Source organism: Macaca mulatta, chromosome 3 (genome assembly GCF_049350105.2).
Source record: "Macaca mulatta isolate MMU2019108-1 chromosome 3, T2T-MMU8v2.0, whole genome shotgun sequence".
NCBI classification, from domain to species: Eukaryota; Metazoa; Chordata; class Mammalia; order Primates; family Cercopithecidae; genus Macaca; species Macaca mulatta.
In genome coordinates this window covers 70,108,307-70,132,680 of record NC_133408.1, presented here as the reverse complement: position 1 = coordinate 70,132,680, position 24,374 = coordinate 70,108,307, and the positions used below count along the sequence as shown (strand labels likewise).

General features: G+C 43.3%; 1 protein-coding gene and 1 long non-coding RNA gene across 3 annotated transcripts in view; one reads left to right on the top strand and one right to left on the bottom strand.

Annotated features, from left to right (window-relative positions):
- Positions 1-23,749, top strand: part of LOC106997385 (uncharacterized) — a 29,149-nt gene extending 5,400 nt beyond the window's left edge. The window contains exon 2 of the long non-coding RNA XR_003728062.2: positions 23,653-23,749. This is a non-coding gene — a long non-coding RNA (uncharacterized LOC106997385). The remainder of the gene's footprint in view (positions 1-23,652) is intronic.
- Positions 7,184-23,794, bottom strand: ERV3-1 (endogenous retrovirus group 3 member 1, envelope). Of its 2 annotated transcripts, XM_015133398.3 has the most exons (2): positions 23,594-23,794; positions 7,184-10,235 (listed from the first exon to the last, which is right to left on the bottom strand). In XM_015133398.3, exon 2 carries the CDS (start codon positions 9,848-9,850, stop codon positions 8,036-8,038), a length of 1,815 nt encoding a protein of 604 aa, XP_014988884.2. In that variant the 5' UTR covers positions 9,851-10,235; positions 23,594-23,794; the 3' UTR covers positions 7,184-8,035.
- Positions 23,795-24,374: the final 580 nt, after the last annotated feature.

Here is a 24,374-nt window from a genome sequence, read left to right as displayed (position 1 = left end):
AGGGTGTCAATTTTAGATCTTTTCTGCTTTCCCTTGTGGGCATTTAGTGCTATAAATTTCCCTCTATACACTACTTTAAATGTGTCCCAGAGATTCTGGTATGTTGTATCTTTGTTCTCACTGGTTTCAAAGAACATCTTTATTTCTGCCTTCATTTCGAATGACTACCCAGTAGTCATTCAGGAGGAGGTTGTTCAGTTTCCATGTAGTTGAGTGGTTTTGATTGAGTTTCTTAGTCCTGAGTTCTAGTTTGATTGCACTGTGGTCTGAGAGACAGTTTGTTATAATTTCTGGGGTTTTTTGCATTTGCTGAGGAGTGCTTTACTTCCAACTATGTGATCAATTTTGGAATAAGTGTGATGTGGTGCTGAGAAGAATGTATATTCTGTTGATTTGGGGTAGAGAGTTCTGTAGATGTCTATTAGGTCCACTTGGTGCAGAGTTGAGTTCAATTTCTGGATATCCTTGTTAATTTTCTGTCTCGTTGATTTGTCTGATGTTGACAGTGAGGTGTTAAAGTTTTCCGTTATTATTGTATGGGAGTCTAAGTGTCTTTGTTTAAGTCTCTAAGGACTTGCTTTATGAATCTGGGTGATCCTGTATTGGGTGTATATATATTTAGGATAGTTAGCTCTTCCTGATCTTCTTGCTAGATCTTCCTCCATCCCTTTATTCTGAGCCTATGTGTGTCTCTGCATGTGAGATGGGTCTCCTGAATACAGCAAACTGATGGGTCTTGACTCTTTATCCAATTTGCCAGTCTGTGTCTTTTAATTGGACCATTTAGTCCATTTACATTTAAGGTTAATGTTGTTATGTCTGAACTTGATCCTGTCATTATGATATTAGCTGATTATTTTGCTCGTTAGTTGATGCAGTTTCTTCCTAGCATCGATGGACTTTACATTTTGGCATGTTTTCCCAATGGCTGGTACTGGTTGTTCCTTTCCATGTTTAGTGCTTCCTTCAGGATCTCTTGTAGGGCAGGCCTGGTGGTGACAAAATCTCTAAGCATTTGCTTGTCTGTAAAGGATTTTATTTCTCCTTCACTCATGAAACTTAGTTTGACTGGATATGAAATTTTGAGTTGAAAATTCTTTAAGAAGGTTGAATATTGGCCCCCACACTCTTCTGGCTTGTAGAGTTTCTGCCAAGAGATCTGCTGTTAGTCTGATGGGCTTCCCTTTATGGGTAACCCGACCTTTCTCTCTGGCTGCCCTTAACATTTTTTCCTCCATTTCAACGTTGGTGAATCTGACAATTATGTGTCTTGGAGTTGCTCTTCTTGAGGAGTATCTTTGTGGTGTTCTCTGTATTTCCTGAATTTGAATGTTGGCCTGCCTTGCTAGGTTGAGGAAGTTCTCCTGGATGATATCCTGCAGAGTGTTTTCCAACTTGGTTCCATTTTCCCTGTCATTTTCAGGCACACCTATCAGACGTAGATTTGGTCTTTTCACATAATCCCATACTTCTTGCAGGCTTTGTTCATTTCTTTTTACTCTTTTTTCTCTATGTTTCTCTTCTCGCTTCATTTCATTCATTTGAGCTTCGATCACTGATAATCTTTCTTCCAGTTGATCAAGTCGGTTACTGAAGCTTGTGCACTTGTCATGTAGTTCTCGTGTCATGGTTTTCATCTCTATCAGTTCTTTTAAGGTCTTTTCTGCATTGATTATTCTACTTATCCATTCATCCATTCCGTCTTCAAGGTTTTTAGTTTCTTTGTGCTGGTTACGTAGTTCCTCCTTTAGCTCTGAGAAGTTTGATTGACTGAAGCCTTCTTCTCTCAACTTGTCAAAGTCATTCTCCATCCAGCTTTGTTCCATTGCTGGTGATGAGCTGTGTTCCTTTGGAAGGGAAGATGCGCTCTGATTTTTTGAATTTCCAGCTTTTCTGCACTGCTTTTTCCCCATCTTTGTGGTTTTATCTGCCTTTAGTCTTTGATGATGGTGACGTACTGATGGGGTTTTGGTGTGGATGTCCTTTCTGTTAGTTTTCCTTCTAACAGTCAGGACTCTCAGCTGCAGGTCTGTTGGAGTTTGCTTGAGGTTCACTCCAGACCCTGTTTGCCTGGGTATCAGCAGCGGAGGCTGCAGAAGATAGAATATTGCTGAACAGTGAGTGTTACTGTCTGATTCTTGCTCTGGAAGCTTCGTCTCAGGGTGTACCCAGCCATGTGAGGTGTGATGTGTCGGTCTGCACCTAGTGGGGGATGTCTCCCAGTTAGGCTACTCAGGGGTCAGGGACCCACTTGAGCAGGCAGTCTGTCTGTTCTCAGATCTCAACCTCCGTGCTGGGAGAACCACTGCTCTCTTCAAAGCTCTCAGACAGGGACTTTTACATCTGCAGAGGTTTCTGCTACTTTTTGTTTAGCTATGCCCTGTCCCCAGAGGTGGAGTCTACAGTGAAACCCCATCTCTACTAAAGATACAAACAATTATCCAGGTGTGGTGCTGTGTGCCTGTAACCCCAGCTACTCAGGAGGCTGAGTACACTTGAACCCAGGAGGCAGAGGTTGCAGTGAGCTAGCTCGTGGCATTGCACTCCACCCTGGGCAACCAGGCAAGACTCCATCTCAAAAAAAAAAAAAAAAGAAAAAAGAAAGAAAGAAAGAAAATATCCAACCTCCCTTTTTTCACGTGGAGAATAAAGCTTCTTATTTCTAATTTGTATTTTCCATTATAACAGCCAGGTCTCTGGACATGTTTTTGAACTATTGGACATCTTAATTTTGCACACCGTGTGCACTTGAGATACGTTTATGGGAAAAAAAAGTAGAAGAAAGGTGTCATTAAAAAAAAATCCATGGGTGTGTCAATCAAGAAAAATGACAAGAAAAGTCTCAATCATTTTAGGAAGTTTATTTCCCAAAGTTAAGAATGCACAGCCAGGAGAAAGGCCTGTGTCTTTCTCCCAAGAAAATTTTGGGGGCTCCAAATTTAAAGGGGAAAGGATGAGCTACTAAGTACAAAACTGTTATGTAAGAGGGAGGTAGGGAAAAATAGTCATTGATGCCATTGTCTGGTTCAGTGAATCTGCATTTTTTTTTAACATAAGATGACACAGACAAATGGGGCAGAGGAAAAATGCAGGTAATCTGCATTTTTACCTAAGATAACATAGACAAAATGGGGCAAAGGAACAATCAGATATGCATTTGTGTCTGGTGAAACCTATAAAGATATGCTATCAATTTACATTTCCATGGTAAAATTTTTACAGAAACACCTTAGGGTAAAGATCTTGCAGCTCACTAGAAATTGTCTTGCGGGCAAAATATGGGGGAGTCATGTAACTTTTCATCTTGTAGCCATCTTGTTTAAGAACCAAAAGGGTAGGTGGGTTTGTGTGACCCAGTTCCCAGACTAACTTTTCTTTTTGGTTTAATGAGTTTGGGCTCTGAAGATTTAATTTTCTTTCACAGGTACACATGAATAAGACAAGTTCTAAGAGATCTATAAAGATATTTAGATTCTGACACAATAATTGTGGGAGACTACAACACCCCACAGACACTATTAGACACATTTTTGAGGCAGAAAATTAATAACGATATTAGGACCTAAACTCAATACTTGACCTAATAGTCCTAATAGACATCTACAAAACTCTCCATCTAAAAGCAATATAATATACATTCTTCTCATCACCACATGGCCCATACTCTAAAATTGACCACACAATCAGAAATAAAACAATCCTCACCAAATTCAAACATCCCAAAATTATACCAACCACACACTCTGACCACAACTTGATAAAAATGTAAATCAATACAAAGAAAAGCACTTGAAACCATACAATTACATGGAAATTAAACAACCTGCATCTGAATAACTTTTGGGTAAATAATAAAATTAAGGCAGACATCAAAAAGTTCTTTGAAACAAATTAGAACAAAGTACAACATACCAGAATACCTGCAACACAGCTAAGGCAGTGTTAAAAGAAGAATTTATAGTACTAAATGCTCACATAAAAAAGTTAAAAAGATCTCAATTTAACAACCTAATATCATAAACAAAATGAGAGATGCAAGACAAAACCAATTCCTTAGTAGCAGAGGGCAAAAAATAACTAATCTGATCTGTACTGAAGGAGATTTAGATGTGAAAAACTATACAAAAGATCAAGAAATCCAGGAGTTAAATCTTTGGAAAAAATTAGTAAGCTAAATAAACCACTAGCCAGATTCATAAAGAAAGAAGATTCAAATAAACACAATTAGAAATGACAAAAGGGACATTAACCCTGACCCCACAAAAATACAAATAACTGTTGAAGTCTACTATGAACACTTCTATGAACACAAACTAAAAAATCTGAAAGAAATAGTAAATTCATGGACCAATACATCCTCCCAAGACTGAACAAAAAAGAAATTGAATCTCTGAGTAGACCAATAACAAACTCCAAAACTGAATTAGTAATGAATAGCCTAGCAATCAAAAAAAGTCCAGGACCAGAGAGATTCACAACTGAATTCTACCAGATGTACAAAGAAGAGCTGGTACCATTCCTTCTAAAACTATTCTAAAAAAATTGAGAGGAAAACACTCCCCTTCAACTCATTACATAAGAACGCCATCATTCTGACACCAAAACCTGACATAGATATAACAAAAAGAAGAAAACTTTAGGCCAATATCCTTGATGACCATTGATGCAAAAATCTTCAACAAAATATTGGGAAATTAAATTCAACAGCACAACAAAAAGCAAATCCACTATGATCAAGTAGGCTTTATCCCTGGGATACGAGGTTGGTTCAACATACACAAATTAATAAATGTGATTCATTACATAAAAATAAAACCCACCAGATTATCTCAATAGATGCAGAAAAAGCTTTCAAGAAAATTTAACATCTTTCACGTTAAAAACCTGCAACAAACTAGGCATCGAAGGTACATACTTCAAAATAATGAGTTCTCTATGACAAACCCACAACCAACATACTGAATGGACACAAGCTGGAAGCATTTCTCCATGAAAACTGGCACAAGACAAGGATGTTTTCTCTCACCACTCCTATTCAACATAGAATTGGTAGTCCACACCAGAGCAATCAGACAAGAGACAAAAACAAAAGGCATCCAAATAGGAAAGAAAGGAAGTCAAACTTCCCATTTTTTGCAGACAACATGATTCTATATATAGAAAACCCCACAGTCTCTGCAGAAAAGCTCCTTAAACTGAAAACTGAAGCAAAATTTCACAATACATAGCAAATGTACAAAAATTAGTAGCATCCCTGTACATCAATAACATCCAAGCTGAAAGCCAAATCAAAAACACAATCCCCTTCACAACTGCCACAAAAAGAATAAAACATCTAGAAATACAGCTAACCAGGGAGGAGAAAGACCTCTGCAACAAGAATTACAAAACACTGCTTAAATAAATCAGATATGACACAAATAAATGGAGGTTTATTTTATGCTTATGGATAAAAAAGATCAATATCATTAAAATGGCCATACTGTTAAAAGAAATTTACAGATCTAATGTCATTCCTATCAAACTACCAAAAACATTCTTAATAGAACTAAAAACAACTATTTTAATATTCATATAGAACAAAGAGCCCGAATACCCAAGGCAATACACACACACACACACACACACACATATATATATAAAAGACTCATAGAACAATGAAACAGAATAGATAGCCAGTAAATAATGCCACAATGCCACACACCTGCAACCATCTGATCTTCAACAAAGCTGACAAGAGCAATGCGGAAAGAATTCCCTATTTAATAAATGAGGCTAGAATAACTAGACAGCACTATGTAGAAGATTGAAACTGGATGCCTTCCTTACACAATATATAAAAAATCAAGATGAATTAAAGACTTAAACGTAGAACTTAAAATTATTTATATATATGTTATATATATATTTATAAATATATAAATATTATATATTTAAATATATATAATATATATAAATATATATAAATATAAATATATAAATATATATATTTAATGTCTCATATATATATATATATATATATATATATATATATAACCTGAAAATAACCTAGAAAACTCTAGACATAAAAACTGGCAAAGATTTTATGATGAAGATACCAAAAAGCAATTGCAACAGAAGCAAAAATTGACAAATGGGACCTAATTAAGCTAAAGAGCTGCTTCACAGCAATGGAAACAATCAACTGAGTAAACAGACAACCTACAGACTAGAAGAAAATATTTGCAAACTATGCTTCTGACAAAGGTCTAATATCCAGCATCCATAAGAAACTTAAACAAATTTATTAAAAAAAAAAAAGAAGAAGAAGAAGAAGCCAGGGGTGGTGGCTCACGCTTGTAATCCCAGCACTTTGGGAGACTGAGGCAGATGGATCGTGAGGTCAGGAAATCGAGACCATCCTGGCCAGCACGGTGAAACTCCGTCACTACTAAAAATACAAAAATTAGCTGGGTTTTGTGGCACGCACCTGTGATCCCAGCTACTCGGGAGACTGAAGCAGGAGAATCACTTGAACCTGGGAAGCGGAGGTTGCAGTGAGTCGAGATTGTGCCACTGTACTCCAGCCTGGTGACAGAGCAAGACTCTGTCTCAGAAAACCATAACAAAAACAACAACAACAAACCAAAAACCTAATTAAAAAGTAAGCAAAAACATGAACAGATACTTTTCTTTTCTTTTTTTTTTTTTTTGAGACTGAGTCTGGCTCTGTCGCCCAGGCTGGAGTGCAGTGGCCGGATCTCAGGTCACTGCAAGCTCCGCCTCCCGGGTTTACGCCATTCTCCTGCCTCAGCCTCCCGAGTAGCTGGGACCACAGGCGCCCGCCACTTCGCCCGGCTAGTTTTTTGTATTTTTTAGTAGAGATGGGGTTTCACCGTGTTAGCCAGGATGGTCTCGATCTCCTGACCTCGTGATCCGCCCGTCTCGGCCTCCCAAAGTGCTGGGATTACAGGCTTGAGCCACCGTGCCCGGCCCGAACAGATACTTTTCAAAAGAAGACATACATGTGGCTAACAAGCATATGAAAACAAAATTCACATTGTTAATTATTAGAAAAATGCAGAGATACCATCTCATCCAGTCAGAATGCCTATTGTTAAAAAGTCAATAAGAGATGCTGGTTAGGTTGCAGAGAAAAAGGAATGCTTATAAGTTGTGGGAATCAGGAGGTCGGGGAGACCACTGGGTGGAACAGGAAGATTTTATTTAGGTGGCCACCGGCCCAGCAGATAAACATCCAAAGGCTGAGCCCTGAACAGAGACAGGGCTTGACTTTTATACATGCATCCAGCAGGGGCGAGTCAGGTTTTTGGCGCAAAACCTGTAGGCGGGAAAGCAGTCTTACAGAAGCAGAACAAAGGCAGTTAATCATACTGTGACAGGTTTTACAACAGGCTTTGCAACATGAGCATACCTTACTTAAACATGTCTTGTGACCTTGCCATGCTACAGAAAGAAAAACAGGAACTTACAAAATCTTTAGAATTGCAGAAATAGTTACAAAAATAGTTGTGAGAACAGAACAAAGAATAATGGTATGGGGAGAGAATTTCAAATGGGGAAACTGATAAGGAGAACTTGTTTTTCTCATCTCTGCTCCTGAAGCCCATTCTTTCGGGGCCCCTGTCTGGCCTTGCAGATCATTATCATAGCTCCAACAGGACTTTGGAGTGAGTCAGACTGGTCAGGGAAGGACTTGTTTTCCCTTTACTTGTTTTTCCTTTTATATTTCCTGCTTCATTCCCTCCTTTGATACTTTTTATAAGTAAGGTTTAATAGAAAGCATCACTATCTTCATTTAGTTCTTCAAGAGGAAGTACCTATTTTCTTGGCAGGGGTTGATACTTAGGGCCATTAGTCATGTAGTAGTCTGTCTGTCCACAAGAGCCTCTATGGCTGTTTGGATATTTTTGACAATGAGGGGTAAGAGACAAGGGAGTGCAAGGCAGACTCCCAATATGGCTAGAACTACTCATACTAAGGTTTTAAATCCTCCAAGGGATGAGAACCAACCTCTGAAGAGGGAATCTGGAGACTATCCTTTCCAAGACTGAACTGGGATGTGGGCTAACTTTTGGATTTTTGCAGTTATTTCTTCGATGACCTTTCCATTGTCATCAATTTCCAGGCAGCAGTTAGTTAGGTTGAACTTTCCGCATACTCCCTCTTCCTGGGCTAGGAGGTAGTCTAAAGCCAGTCTATTTTGATAAATGGCATTTCTCATTTTTGTGGCTTGCTGGGCAAGCAGATTCAAGGCCCCTGCAGTTTCATTGGTAATGATTTCTAGTACTGCCTGCAATCTTATAATGCGGTTGAGCATGTAAATTGGGGTGCGGTATCCCCACATTCCATTTTCTGCCCAGGTGGCTGGGCCATAATATTGAATTATTCTTTCAGGAGGCCATTCATTTTCCTTCCAATCTCCCAGAGTTATGCCTCTTCTGCTTTTCCTTTTAGTTTCATCATAGATGGGGTATCCTAAGACTTCTCCCTGTTTTAGGGGGATTAGGAAGAAGGACGGCCTAATTGTCCCCAGTACACAGGCCCCTGACCACTTAGCTGGCAGCTGTCGATATGCCCGTGGCCCACAGATCCAGTAGAGGCCAGAGGGTGCCTGCCAGGTATTTGGAGCTTCAAGTTGGTACCAAGAATGGTTTAAAGATGGGAAACGAGAGAATGGGCTTGGGTGCGGTGATTCAGAATTATTGCTTTTGCCCCTCCATAAAGTCTTTCCTAGTGTCTCATTGTAATATTGTTGTCCTAGGCAAGTTAACTCTCCTACTGGGTCTGTAAAGGCCTTTCCCCAGCGAGCAATACAGAATTTTCCAATAATGGAGGTTTTTAAGAACCAGATGCTCTGACTTGTCAGTGCAGGTTCAAGGGAAGAGGCAGTTAGACTGAAATTATCTTGGGGCATTAGCTCCCTTGCTTCCCACGGCCATTGGTCTCCCACGTTCGTTCCCCCACAGACATAACATGAAGCGACGTGCAGGCTGCTGGCTATGTTTTCAGCCAGTTGGGCGAATAAATTTCTGGCCAAGGGAGGGGACTCAGGCAATTTCTGGTTAACATGCTCATAGAATGACTCAAAAACTCGGAACTGTTGGGTTGAGCGGGTCCGAGTTTTCTTTATTACATATAGATAGACATAGGCTCCTGGGTCAATTTCTTTACCGCTGACTCGTGCCCCTAGTGGTGCTTTTAAACCTGTTGTCCATATGGGCTGATCTGGCTCTAAGATGGTAAGATTTACAGAATTGCCAGTGCTTGTTTTACAATCTGGTTCCAATGATATTTTGGTAAGCATAATTGGCCCCAGTGATTGCTGGCTGCTGGACCACGTTGTGCAGTCCCAGCAAGTTGTTACTGGGGAATCAGTGGAACAAGCAGGGGGTGTACACCTATTTTTATGGCAGCTACTATAGTACTCCATGGAACTGAAGATTACGGGAAAGAGTGAGCCCATGGATGCTATCCGGCAAACATCAAAGTATAAGGATACAACACCCTTGCTGGAAGGAAAGACCTTGGTTTGGTTTAGAAGATCCCCTTCCTTTGACCCGACATGAATTTCAAACCAGGTCCCAGGTGAAGACTTAGGGTCATAACACACATAAGGCTGGCCCTTTCCTGGGTCACAGACTGAGTAGGTTGTCTGGTTGTGAGTACAAGTTCCTAGGCAGGTCCCAGCACACTCATAGTAAGTGTGATACAACAGGGTTTTAGTCATGATGCTCCCTGACCACGTAGTGTGGGTGCAGTGGAGGCATCCCTCCCAGGGTTCTCCTTTTAACATGGATAAGGGGAGTAGCAAGAACAAAGTGATGAGTAGCATGTTCACACCCAGCATAGACAGGAAAAGCTTTTACCCAGGGGAGAAGGCTGAGCAGTGACAGCTTAATAGCAAAATAATTAGTATTACAAGGAAAATTACTGGACTTCAGATTTCTAACCACGTTTACTTCCCTGATGATGACTCAAGCTTCGTCCGTGCATAGACTAGTCAGCCTCCGGGGTGACTAGAGCAGGGCTGTTGTCTCCTCAAGCTTCAGCCGTGCGTGGACTGGTCAGCTTCCGGAGTGACCAGAGCAGGGCTGTTGTTGTCTCACTGGCACCTTGGTCCTGTTGTAGAATCAGCTGGGTTGTATGGTCTAGGTCCTGTCGGCTGGTCCACTTGTCCTGGGCTGCTAGTTTCAGCTGACTGGATGGATGGATCCAAGGCACAATTCCTGCAACTTTAACAACAGTGGGAATACACAAGATTACAGTATGGAGACCATCCCATATGGGTCCCAGAGTGGTTGGGTTTTATTTTTTGACCCAAAGAGAGTCCCCGGGTTTAAAGGGGTGTATTGGATCTATCACGCTATGGGCATTCTTTCCTGGACCCAGCTATGGACACTTTCCATGGCTATCCCCAAAGCCTGCATTTGCCTCCTTAAAGTTAATTCCCCTAGTTCACAGAGATTACCCTTAATTTGACTTATGATTGGGGGTGGCTGGCCAAACAGTATTTCATAGGGCAAATACCCAGCTTGTTTGGTGGTGGTGCACCTGACTCAAAGGAAGACCATGGGCAGGACTTGATCCCATCTCAGAGGGGTTTCTTGGCAATATTTCTTCAGAAGCTATTTGAGTGTCCAGTTCATGCACTCTACTTTTCCTGAGCTCTGCGGCCAGTAGGCTGTGTGTAATTTCCATTTTATTTTTAACAGCCATGTTCCTGAATTATTTCAGCTAGAAATGCCAGTCTGTTGTCTGACCCTAGAGTCAGAGACAGTCCAAATCTGGGGATAATGTTTCTTAATACTATTTTAGTCACTTCTCATGAGTTCTTGCTTCTGGTGGGGAAAGCCTTGGCTCATCCTGAAAAGGTGTAGACAAGTACTAACATGTACCGATAGCCCCCTGCCTGGGGCAACTCGGTAAAATCCATGAGCAGGTTTTCACAGGGCATGGTTCCTATTTCCTGAATTCCGGGGGGCCGAGTGGCCCCTTGTCTTGGGTTGCTCTGGGCACAGGTTAAATATTGTTCACAAACAGCTTGGGTGATGGCAGTGAGTCGCGGCACATAGAAATGGCATCCTAGTAGCATTTCTAGTGCCGTTTTTCCCATATGAGCTCCTTGATGGAATTGCTTTATGAATTTGGGGGCCACCATTTTGGGAATGGCCAATCTCCCATCGGAGAATTTCTACCATTCTCCTTCGGTATATTTTCCAGTTTCTTGGACAAAACTGGCCTTCTCATTTGGAGAGTAACTTGGGACCTCCTGGAGGGGAGGCTCTGGGAGGAGGGGCAAAACTAAGGCTTCTTTTTAAAAATGAGGTGTAACCACTGCTGCCCATTTTGCCTCGTTTCCCTTTGTTTCCTTTTGCCTCTGACATGCCTGCCCTCTAGTGTCCCCTGCGGTGCATAGCTGCTACTTTCTCTGGGACCCATACAGCATCTAAGAGCTGTAGAATTCATTCTTTGTATTTTATTTCTTTGCCCCTGGCAGTTAAGAGTCCTCTTTCTTTATATATAGCTCCATGAACATGCAGTGTGGCAAAAGCATATTTGGAATCCATGTAAACATTGACCTTTTTGTCTTCTGTTAGCTGGAGAGCCCTCGTTAGGGCTACTAGCTCTGCCTTCTGGGCTGATGCTCCAGCAGGCAGAGGCTAAGCCTCCACCACTGAGTCTAAGGTCACCACTGCACACCCAGTCCAGCAGACCCCTTCCAGCTTAAAACTGCTTCCATCTGTGAAGTATTCTATATCTGGGTCCTTAAGGTGCTGGTCTGTAAGGTCTCCTCGACTGGAAAATACCTCGTCCACTGTTGCCACACAGTCATGGAAGATGATTCCCGGTTCAACTGGGAGCAGAGTAGCTGGTTTAAGGGTGTTCACTGTTTCTAAAGTTATGCAGGGATTTTCGCATAGGAGCCCTTGGTATTGAGTCATCCTTGGGTTTGATAACCAATGCTGCCCTGTCTGATCCATTAAAGTTATAAACGAGTGTAGTACCCGGATGGTCAGTTGTTGCCCCAGGGTCAGTTTGTCAGCTTCTTGTGTCAATAGGGAGGTAGCAGCTAGTGCTTTACAGCAAGGAGGCCACCCTAGCGCCACAGAGTCCAAGTGTTTAGATAAGTACGCCACTGGGCGATGCCATGATTCTGACTTGAGTCAGGACCCCTATAGCCATTCCCTTTAATTCACGGACATACAGAAAGAAAGGCTTAGTTGTATCTGGCAGTCCTAAGGCTGGAGCCTGAGTTAGGGCTTCTTTGATTTGTTTAAACACCTTCTCCTGGTCAGTCTTTCAGAGGAGGGGTTCATTTTCACCCTCCTTTGTGGCTTCATATAAGGGCCTAGCCATAAGTGAGAAATTTGGGATCCAGATATGGCAGAACCCTGCTGCCCCTAAGAATTCCCCTATTTGGTGCCAGGTGGTTGGAGCTGGCCGTGCACAAACAGCTTGCTTTCATTCATGGCCAAGCCGGCGTTCCCCTTGGCTTACTATGAAGCCTAAATATTTGACCTTTCATGGCAAATTTGGGCCTTCTTTTTGGATACTCTATACCCTGCTTTCCATAAGAGATGGAGGAGGTCCTGGATTCCCAGATAACAGTCCTCTTGGGTTGGGGCTGCCAAAAGAAGGTCATCTATGTACTGCAACAAGGCGCAGTTGTCATTTGGTGGGATGTATGCCTTGAGGTCTGAGGCCAGTGCTTCCCCAAATATTGTGGGAGAATTCTTGAACCCTTGTGGGAATCTAGTCCAGGTGAGCTGTCCCCCCATGCCCGTGACTGATTCGTCCCATTAAAATGCATAGATGGGCTAACTGGTGCCAGGCAGAGACAGAAGAAGCATCCTTTAAGTCCAGGACTATAAACCAGGTGGCAGTTGCTGGAATAAGTCCCATTAAAGTATACAGGTTTGGTACTACTGGGTGTATGGTCACCGTAGCTTGGTTTACAGCATGCAAGTCCTGCACCAGTCTATACTCATCAGATCCTGGTCCTGGCAATGGTTTTCATACCAGCAAAAGTGGAGTGTTCCAGGGTGACTGGCATTGGATTATGGTCCCATGGTCATAGAGCCACTTTAAATGCTTATAAACACCCCAAATAGCCTCTTGGGAAAGTGGGTACTGACAAACCCGAACTGGAGTTGCTCCCAGTTTCAATTCTACCACTACCAGTGCCTGATCTACAGCCAGCCCAGGTGAGTTGTCTTCAGCCCAAGCTCCAGGAATTTGATCAATTAGCCTAAATAATAATTTCTCTTCCTCCTGCGTACAAGGCTGCATTGGTGCCTGTACTTCCTTTGTGTATAGTCTCCATTCCTCAGCCTGTGGGATGGTGAGGGTTAACACCATGGCCTTTGCTTGAGTTAGGCTTAAATATCTCCTTGTGACCCAAAGGTAATCTGTGTGTGCAACTTTTGGAGTAGGTCTCTTCCTAGTAGGGGCACTGGATAATTGGGGAAATATAGGAATTTATGTTGGACCTCTCATCCTCTGATGACACACTTCCTTGGCTGACAAAACAGCCCCTTCTGTGGGACGCCTGTAACCCCAACAATAGTTGTATGATCTTTAGATAATGGCCCTATGGGCTGGGTCACTTCCGAGTGTTCAGCCCTGGTGTCTACCATAAAGTTCATTAGCTGGCCCCCTACTTCTAATGTGACCATGGGCTCCTGGGGGCCTAAAGAGAAGGAGCCCAGTCTGGCCTAGTCTTCATATTCTCCAGTTCTCGCCAGCCTGGTCAAGTTGGTATCTGACTCCCTTGGGACACGATAGCCCTTGGCTTGCAGTTTTCCAGTTTTATACTCTCTGTCATTTTCTTCATTGTCCTTTGGACATTCACCTTTCCAGTGTCCCCTCTTTTTGCACTGCGCACATTGATCCCTACATACTCTTGGCTGACTTTCAGGTCTCTGACCTGAACCCTTCCATATCCGCGGCCATGTCTACACCCTCTCACGACACTACTTTCCCTTTCTGTGAGGGTTGCCACTAGCAGATTGGCCTTTTTCTTAAGTCTCAGATCAGGCTCTCTGTGTCTCCTGGTTATGGTTAACGTACATCTTGGTGGCCACTTCTAAAAGCTGAGTGGCACTGATGCCCGTGACAACTCTCTAGCTTTTGCAGCTTTCCCCTGATGTCTCTCTGGGCCTACCCTACAAACGCTGTGTTCACCATGTGCTGGTTCTCAGTAGCCTCAGGGTCAAACAGGGTGTAAAGCCGGAATGCTTTACAGAGTCTCTCATAAAACTGACTAGGACTTTAATTAGTCTCCTGCAGCACTTCCAAGATTTTCCCCATGTTGACTGCCTTTTCCCCACCTTCCTTTAGCCCTTGCAGGAGTGCCTCCCAGTACCTCTGTAGGTACTATAATTGGGCTGCATCATTTGGGTCCCAGTGTGGGTTGGCCTCTGGGAATTGGCCCTGAGCATATGCCTGGACATTAAGTGTGCCTTCTGGTGCACTGTGTTCCAGCCAGCGGAGGGCTGCCTGGCTCACCCTTTGGCATTCCTCGGTGTTAAAGAGCATCAGGAGGAGCTGTTTGAAATCTGGCCAAGTTGGATTTTGTGTCTGAAAAATGAACTGCATCAGATCTGTGAGGGCTTGGGGCTTCTCCATGTAGGAGGGAGTATGGTGTTTCCAGTTTAGGAAATCAGTGGTTGAAAAAGGCTGGTAAATAAAAGTCAGTTGTCCCCCTTGGACCTGCCCCTGTTCATAATAGATAAGTCCCCATGTTTCACGGAGGAGCATCTGCAACACTCTGGCGTGGCCAGATCGAAGGTGGTCTGCTTGATCATCCTGATTTTCCTTCTTGACCTCCTGGGGCGGGCGCTCAGATTTCTCCCTTTGAGGTGTAGCCTGGGGTGTGTCACCATCTGAGTCTGGCTGTTCAGGGGCTGCCCTTGGTAAAGGGGAGTAGATTGGCACATAGGGAGGAGTGGTTTCTATCTCCTCTGGTGGTTCCCGCAAAACGGGTTTTTCTTGTGGCTTTCCTTTTGTCTCTGTAGCTGACGGTGAAGCTGATTTTTCTTTCACTTTAGGCTTGGCTCAAGCTATGAGCATTTTCCAATAAGATGCCAGGCAGGGCTGCAGCCATGCAGGTCGAGTTTGAACTATATTTAGCCATGAGTCAATATAAGGAAATTGGTCTGGATGCCCTGGCTGTCCTCCGACCCCAGTCACCACCTTAAATACACGGCCAATTGTTTCCCTATCTATAGTTTCTTTGGCCGGCCATCCAACATTGAAAGAGGGCCATTCTATTTCACAGAGAGTTCTCAACCTCTGGGGGGTCAACTTGATCTCATAATCCCCCATATAATCTTTCTTAAAGTTCCTTAACATATATTCTAATGGGGTGGGTTTCGACGACTTCCCTCCCATTTCCTCCCAGTTATGGCATAACACACTCACTCATCCTTTTGCTTCGGACTGATTAGACCGTGTCCCTCGCAGGAGTATTTCAGACACCACTTAGCTTTTATGGAGGGTTTGTATAAGTTTGTATAAGTTTGTATAAGTCCTGAACCTGAACAATCTATAAATTGTGGGGCACCTCCCTAAGCCATATGCCGTAGCCCCGGAGGACATTTGCCACTAGTCCCAGTCAGTTCCACACTTCGCTCAGATCGTACAGTCTGTGCTAAGAGACCTGCAGCTCCACACATGTCACTCACCACATTGGTTCCTTTTGGTACCGTCTCTTTCACACGCATTGACACACTTCTCCATTTCCAGTTTCCTTTCTTAACCGACCTAGCGAGCCACTCTCACGTCCTGGGTCAATTGGGGTGTAAGTTTCTTCCAACTTTGCAGGCCCCTCTCATGTCCTGAGTCGGATTACTAGATACATCCCAGGAGGTGATCAGGCTCCCCTTCCGTCCTTATGGGATGGGTCCTGCCTTGAGCCCAAACCTTACTGCAGTCCTGTAGTGTGCAGTCCTGGAATCGTCCTGTAGCCCCTTAGGTTCCATTGCACTGTCAGGGAGGGGCTCCAGGTCATGGGAGAGCTGATCTTCCCTCTGGGTTGAAGGTCTCCCAATGGTGCCTAGGGTCACGGGTCTCCCCCGGCCCGGGGCTCCAGTCCCACAGGCAAAGGAGACAGTAAACCTGTAGTCTCCCCTCCTGGCTGGCTCGTCAAAATGTTGTGGGAATCAGGAGGCTGGAGAGACCACTGGGTGGAACAGGAGGATTTTATTTAGGTGGTCACCGGCCCAGCAGATAAACATCCAAAGGCTGAGCCCTGAACAGAGACAGGGCTTGACTTTTATACATGCAACCAACAGGGGCGGATCAGGTTTTTGGTGTGAAACCTGTGAGGCAGGAAAGCAGTCTTACAGAAGCAGAGCAAAAGCAGTTAATCATACTGTGACAGGTTTTACAACAGGCTTTGCAACACGACCCTATCTTACTTCAACATGTCTTATGACCTTGCCATGCTACAGAAAGAAAAACAGGAACTTACAAAATCTTTTCAAACTTGCAGAAATAGTTACAAAAGTAGTTGTAAGAGCAGAACAAAGAATAATGGTATGGGGAAAGAATTTCAAAGGGGGAAACTGACAAGGAGAACTTGTTTTTCTCATCCCTGCTCCTGGAGCCCATTCTTTTGGGGTCCCTATCTGGCCTTGCAGATAATGTTACCATAGCTTCAGCAGGACTTTGGAGTGAGTCAGACTGGTCAGGGAAGGACTTGTTTTTCCTTTACTATTTTTTCCTTTTATATTTCCTGCCTTATATACACTGCCTGTAGTAGTGCAACTTAATTCAACCATTGTGAAAAGAATTGTGGGAATTACAGAACTAAAAATAGAATTACCATTTGACCCAGCCACCTCATAATTGAGTTTATACCCAAAGAAATATAAATTATTCTATCATAAAGACACAAACACAAGCATGTTCACTGCAGCACTACTCACAATAGCAAAGACATGAAATCACCATGAATACCTATCAATGGTAGACTGGATAAAGAAAATATGATATGGCACGGTGGCTCATGCCTGTAACCACAGCACTTTCTTTTTGTTTTTGAGATGGAGTCTTGCTCTGTTGCCCAGGCTGGGAGTGCAGTGGCGCCATCTCTGCTCACTGCAAGCTCCGCCACCTGGGTTCATGCCATTCTCCTGCCTCAGCCTCCCGAGTAGCTGGGACTACAGGCGCCAGCCACCACGCCAGCTATTTTTTTGTATTTTTAGTAGAGATGGGGTTTCATTGTGTTAGCCAGGATGTCCTCAATCTCCTGACCTCATGATCCGCCTGCCTCAGCCTCCCAAAGTGCTTGGATTACAGGTATGAGCCACTGCACCTGGTCAATCACAGCACTTTCACAGGCCAAGGCATGTGGATTGCCTGAGGTCATAAGTTTGAAACCAGCCTGGGCAATGTGGCAAAACCACATCTTTACAAAAAGTGCAAAAACAAAAATTAGCCAGGCATAATGGTATGTACCTGCAGTCCCAGCAACTTGGGGGGCTGAGGTTGAAGAATTGTTTGTGCCACGGAGATTGAGGCCGCAGTGAGCCAAGATCACATCACTGCACTTCAGCACCCTGTCTCCAAAAATGAATAAAATAAAATAAAATATTTAATAAAAACAAAATATGGTACATAAATATATTGAATACTGTGTGGGCATAAAAAAGAAGGATTGTGTCCTTTGCAGAAACATGGAAAGAGTTGGAGACCATTATCCTTAGAAAACTAATGCAGAAACAGAAGACCAAATGCATGTTCTCATTTCTAAGTAAGAGCTAAATAAGAATACATGGACACAAAGAGAGAAACAACAGTCACTGAGGCCTAGTTTAGGGTGGAGGGTGAAAGGACAAAAAGAATCAAAGAATACCCATTTGGTGCTATGCTTAGTATCTCAGTGACAAAATAATCTGCATGCCAAACCCCCCGTGACACAATTTCATCTACATAACAAACCTGCATGTGTACCCCTGAACCAAAAATTAAAAATTCATGGGTAGGAGATAGGGTAATGTACGTGTAAGGACTGGTTTGTGCTACAGATAGTGGCCCAGGTGGGATTGTCCTCTGATTTATTTGTGTGTTCATGCAAGCAGATGAGATTATGAACAGGTAGTCCAGAACCCTAGATTGGTAGAGAAAACAGGTTGCTGCTGCAGATTCAGTGCCTGGGAATAGGAATATGTCAGGAGACTTGTAGACACTTTTGTGGGTTTTTGGCAAGAAACACCAGGATGAAAAATGCTGTAGTGAAATTCCTGAGGGTAGTGCCTAGTCCTGGGAGGGGTGTGGACACATCAATGTCTAGTGGGTGCATTTGTGAGTGGGTGGAAATCCTGAGGGGGCAGCGGTGGGAAAAGGGGGTCTGTTATAAGAGCTCCTTTCCTTTCCTCTAAGTTTTTAGTCCTCTCTCACAGTGGGAGAGACCTCAAATCCCAGGACAATGGGCAGTGTGACAGCCTCTGTACAGGACAGCAGAGTCTCTCATTCCCAGATACCCAGAGTTCCATTCCAGGCCAGGCTTCTGAGATGTCTTTCTTCTGGCACCAAAATTGTAATGTTTGCTGAACACCAAGCAATTCTTCAAAATCAACACATTGTCTAAAATTGGAATTTTGGCCCCACTCAAGAGTCAGCACAGACCTTGATCCAGGGCTCAATCCCACAACACTGTCCTCACTGCAGATGCCAGTCACAAACCCTATGGGCCCATCTATGCTTTTGAGATACTGTTTAAAAATTCAGGACTCCCATAAATCTCTCAAGTTCAATAATTTTATAGAGCTACTCACAGAACTCAGCAAAACACTGTAGTTATGTTTACCCATTTATTATACAAAATACAACCCAGAAAACTCAAGTGGAATAACGCACACAGCGTTAATAAAATTCTCTATCCTTTGTGTTCTCCAGGAACAGTTTATGGAAAGAAACATCCTCTCACTATCACTTAGATGGTGCTCTCTTGTCCGATCTATCACATAACTAGACACTGACTCTGCACATTTTCTTCTTTGTTGTATTAAAAAATTAGCAAAATTTGTCTTCAGTGGTCAAAATAAAATGCTTTTTTGTTTGTTTTTTGAGATGGAATCTCACTCTGTCACCCAGACTGGAGCGTAGTGGCACGATCTTGGGTCACTGCAACCTCTGCCTCCAAGGTTCAAGCAATTCTCCTGCCTCAACCTCCAGAGTAGGTAGGATAACAGGCACATGCAACCATGCCTGGCTAATTTTTATATATATTTTTTAGTAGAGACGGGGTTTTGTCATGGTGGCCAGGCTGGTCTCAAACTCTCGACCTCAAGTGATCCACCCACCTTGGCCTCCCAAAGTGCTGGGATTACAGGTGTGAGCCACTGCACCCAGCCTAAAATACTTCTTAATGAAACTTTACTTAAGTTTATCTCCTTTCCATAGGCTCCTGAACTTTGAGCTACCCTCAGTCTGAGCCAACATACAACCCCATTTTATGTTCCTCCTAAAAACTTGCTGACTTCATGGTAAAACAATTTCTGATCTAAAATCTGATTTTTTTTCATCTTCCATTTGCTATTCCCCTCTGACCTTCTAATCTTTTTCGCTCCTCTCTAAGAAAGAAAGCCTCTATCTGTTTAAACTTTGCAATCCTTAAAGCTCTTATAGTTGGTACTTCCTTCTGTTGCAATATTCTTTTAGAATTCAATTTTTTCTTTTACATAAACCTAATTTAGCTCTATTTTACAAAGTGTAGAAACTGCCTCAAAACAGCAACAATTTCATCTTCAGTAACACCCTCCCAATCCCATTCTATCTTAATGTTAACTGCATATGCCTGTGGGTCCCCAGCTTTCCAGGGCTCTGTAGCTTCTCTCAGTATAAAGGTTTCTTCCATGACTGGGGTCAGCAGGCTGGGACATCTGCAGGGAAGGTTTCCTAGAAAGAACGAACTGGACCTTTAATAACCTCCCTCCCCAGCTGGGCGCAGGGGCTCACACCTGTAATCTCAGAACTTTGGGAGACCAAGGATTACCTGAGGTCAGAAGTTTGAGACCAGCCTGGATAACATGGTGAAACCTCATCTCTACTAAAAATATAAAAATTAGCTGGATGTGGTGGCACCTGCCTGCAATCCCAGCTACCTGGGAGGCTGAGGCAAGAGAATTGCTGGAACTGGGAGGTAGAGGCTGCAGTGATCCAAGATCTCGCCACTGCACTCTAGCCTGGGCAACAGAACAAGGCTCTGTCAAGAAAAAAGAAAAAGGGCCGGGCGCGGTGGCTCAAGCCTGTAATCCCAGCACTTTGGGAGGCCGAGGCGGGTGGATCACGAAGTCAGGAGATCGAGACCATCCTGGCTAACATGGTGAAACCCCGTCTCTACTAAAAATACAAAAAACTAGCCGGGCGTGGTGGCAGGCGCCTGTAGTCCCAGCTACTCGGAGGCTGAGGCAGGAGAATGGCGTAAACCCGGGAGGTGGAGCTTGCAGTGAGCCGAGATCGGGCCACTGCACTCCAGCCTGGGTGACAGAGCGAGACTCCGTCTCAAAAAAAAAAAAAAAAAAAGAAAAAAGAAAAAGAAAGAAAGAACGAACCTCCCCTCTTTTTGCAGGCTCAATGTTAGCATTAGCTTGGGGTCACTGGGCACAAGCTTTAATTTCCATGTCAGAATTATTCACTTGGTTTTTGAAACTGAAAAATTCAGAAAAATTACTCAAACACAGTGTTTATATAAGGGAAGGAAATTTTAAGGTACTTACATTTCATACCTCAATAAGAAATACAAAAGCATTTCTTCCTTTAAGACAATATATTATTTTACTATTTCCATTAAAAATCATGTAGTAAACAATTAGTTATATGGGAGCACTTCTAGGAGATACCAAGTTTCATCTCATAAAATTTAGCATTAACATCACATATCAAGATGATAGGGTATAGAACAGAGGTATTCACTATAACAAACGTATCCTGCAAAAAGAGGAACTGATGTTTTCATGAATCCATGTAACTCACCAATTATCTACCACATTTTCTTGTGGAAATGTATTCATTTTCTATAGCCAAAATGGAAGAGAAATTTTCCCTATTCTTTTCCTTCGTAGCACTCTAAAAACTAAACCTTGGAATTCTGTTGGACGTCACCTAGTCTAAATTAAAGAAACACACCTGGCTAGGCGCGATAGCTCGCACCTGTAACCCCAGCATTTTGGGAGGCCAAGGCGGGGAGATCGGGCAGATCACCTGAGGTTGGGAGTTCAAGACCAGCCTGACCAACATGGAAAACCCTATCTCCACTAAACATACAAAAAATTAGTTGGTGCATGGTGGCGCATGCCTGTAATCCCAGCTGCTTGGGACGCTGAAGTAGGAGAATCACTTAAATCCGGAAGGCAGAGGTTTCAGTGAGCTGATATTGAGCCACTGCACTCCAGCCTGGGCAACAAGAGCAAAACTCCGTCTCAAAACCAAACCAAACAAAACAAAACAAAAACAACAACGAAAATACACACCTGAGAAAATTTCTAAACTCGGTGTGGGAAAGAAAAAGGTAAATGAGTTTTGTTTTTGTTTTTGAGACAGAGTCTTCCTTAAATGAGTATTCTTAAGAAATGGAATATAGGATTAGATACTGATTTTCTTCTGATCCCCACCTCTTTTATGCCCTTTGTAAATATTTTCTTATCTTTTAAGTCCTACTAATAAAATGCAAGTTACAGTTAACCCAGGGAGCAGCGGTGCTCATTAAAAAATAGATGTGTCTGACTCATGTGTCAAGTCAGGCCACCCAATCACTTGAGAGATTCTCCCACCCTCATCCTGCTCACTTAAGTGCTCAGTGACCACCCTCTCTGGAGACACTGCACTAGGCCCCAGTGAGTGCCCCAAGGTGTATTTCACTTTGCAAGTTGTTGCACCATCTCACTGGAGCCAGGTTTGATTTTGGTTTTTTTTGTTTGTTTGTTTGTTTTTTGTCTTTTGGGATACTATTTTCTCTTTCAGAATTCTTGGAGAATCCAGGTGGCAGTAATTATTTGTGTTTTTCCCTCAATACCAACATCTGATTGGCTGACCAGCAATGTGTCTCGAGAAATTGAAGCCGGGTTGGTTTGAAGACAATCTTAACTTCTCAAAGGGTTTCCTTTTCAAAGGAAGAGTATCCCAGGAGACTCCTCTCGGCCCCCGGGGCATCCACCTGATCCCTTGAAAGGCTATACTCCAACTTCAGGCTGTCCTATGTCTCCCATTCCCAAATACTCGGAGTTTCATTCCAGGCCAGGAGCTGAAATTTACTAGACATTCTAGCATACATAGCCACAGCGGATATCTTGATTTATCCCCAGACAGTACTGAAACCCAGAACCAGGGAAAAAACTGAAGGGTGGCTGAGGACATATTACCTTATAAAGTTTCCAAAGGGAAACCTTGACCCAAAAATATTCTGATAAGGTTTCTGTGCCTACAGGCAATAAAAGGAAAGGAGGCACAGAACAGTGTTTACAATACAGTGTCAGGGGATTATTCTTTGCTTTCTTCTCTTGGGAAATATTTACAAACAGAAAACAAATCTTCTTAAAAATGCCATCCAATGCTTTGTCAAAAAATGATGAAAATATGGTACTAAAATGTACACTAAAGTGTACATTAAAGGACAAATAGTTGATAATATGAATTAGGGAGGGGAAATTGGCATTTGGGAATGTCAGAAGGAACTGGAAATTTAGTATTTTACTGCAAGCCAGAGTTAGGTTGGAGGAATGGGAAATGGGCAGGAGTCTTGAGACCCTGCTTGAGAAAGAAGTGAAAAATGCAGGGAAAATCAGTCCCCTGTGGAGTGTGAAAATAATTAAATGGCAGGCAATTAGACTGAGGTGGCTCCAGTCCTAGGGTTGCTTCTTTCAAAAAAATCTAACTCGAATGCTTTTTTTCTAAAGTATTACATTGGGGGAAAATAAAATTCAGGCTTAACCAACTGTAAACTGCCAATTAACCTCTCATTACATGACCAGGAAATTTCCACCTTGATCGTACAAATTAAGAAACTACATAACTCTACCTAACCAATTATTAAATTTGCTTTCCTTTATCATGAACCTTATAAAAGTGTTTTCTTCAAGCCCCTTCCATAAACCACAAACTACAAAACATAGCTTGGTGCTCTGCAATTCTTGAATTACTCTTTAATTAAATTCTTTAATATTTTTGCGGTGACTTCCACAAATTTTAATAGAAAAAAAGGGGGACTGGGAACCCCGCGGACCAAAGCTCTTCCCATTCATGAACTCCATACCCCGAGTCAGTGTTCTCCCCTGACCACCGTCCCGTGGTCCCTGCACAATAATCAGGGAGGGATGCGGCAGTGGGGGCAGAGCTGCCCAGAGAGGACTCCAGGCCAGGGCACAGTCACTCCGCAGGGAGGAGACAGGACTCCCGGGGTCCCTGCTGCCAGCCCGGCCGCCATCCTATGGCTGAAGGGGACTGACGGCCGAGCTGCGCCAAGAAGAACTCTGGGCCGAGGATTTTGGAGCCAACTGCGGGTAGGCCAGAGTCCCGCCACAGCCACTTCCCACCAGTTCCAACCAGCCCCGCCCCTCTCTCGGGATGTCGGACCCGGCACTCTCACCATTTTTAGGCTTCCAGGGGGTCCTGGGGTCTTAGCTGTGCATCTCTCAATACCTGCAGGTAACGGGGCCACAGAGACTGGGCCTCTGGGAGCAGAAGACACACAGCAGTGAAGACTAGACCAGGAGCTTGGGCTGCAGCGAGAGACAAAGGCCCCGCCAAATCCGGAAGCCGTCCTGTCTGCTGTTGCTGCCTGCCTGATTGGACCGGTCCCAGCCCAGCGTCCCTAATTGGATAATGCCTAGGGCCCCACCCCCTCAGACCCTGATTGACAGAAGATGTGCTCAGATGCTGGGCTGAATGTAGAGAGAAACCTAAGCCTTTTCAGGCAGAGCTTCCTCCCTAAGCTGACCCAGGCCCTCCCCAGACGGCATTTGCCTTGTAAGGCAACCCTCTGAAATAAAATGTGAACCATATGTGAATTCCAAATTTTCTACTAGTTAAGAAGAAAGAAGAAACAGGTGAAATTCATTCTAACCATTTAATAACCCAATATATCCAAAATATTATTTCAGTGTATGAGCAATATGTAATTATTAATGTACTGTACATATTCTTGGAACTAAATCTTTAAATCTAACTCTATATTTTACCTTTGTAGCACATCGCAGTTCAGACCAGCCATATTCCAGGCATCCTGTAGCCACACATGGCCAGTAGCCACCACATTGAAGTGCAGCTCTGACGTCAGGGGGTTGAAGGGCCTGAACATCCCTTTTCTGCCAAAGGTGAGGCAAGAGCCTCTCCCTACCAACATCTCTCTTCAGTTCCAAGGATGAAAC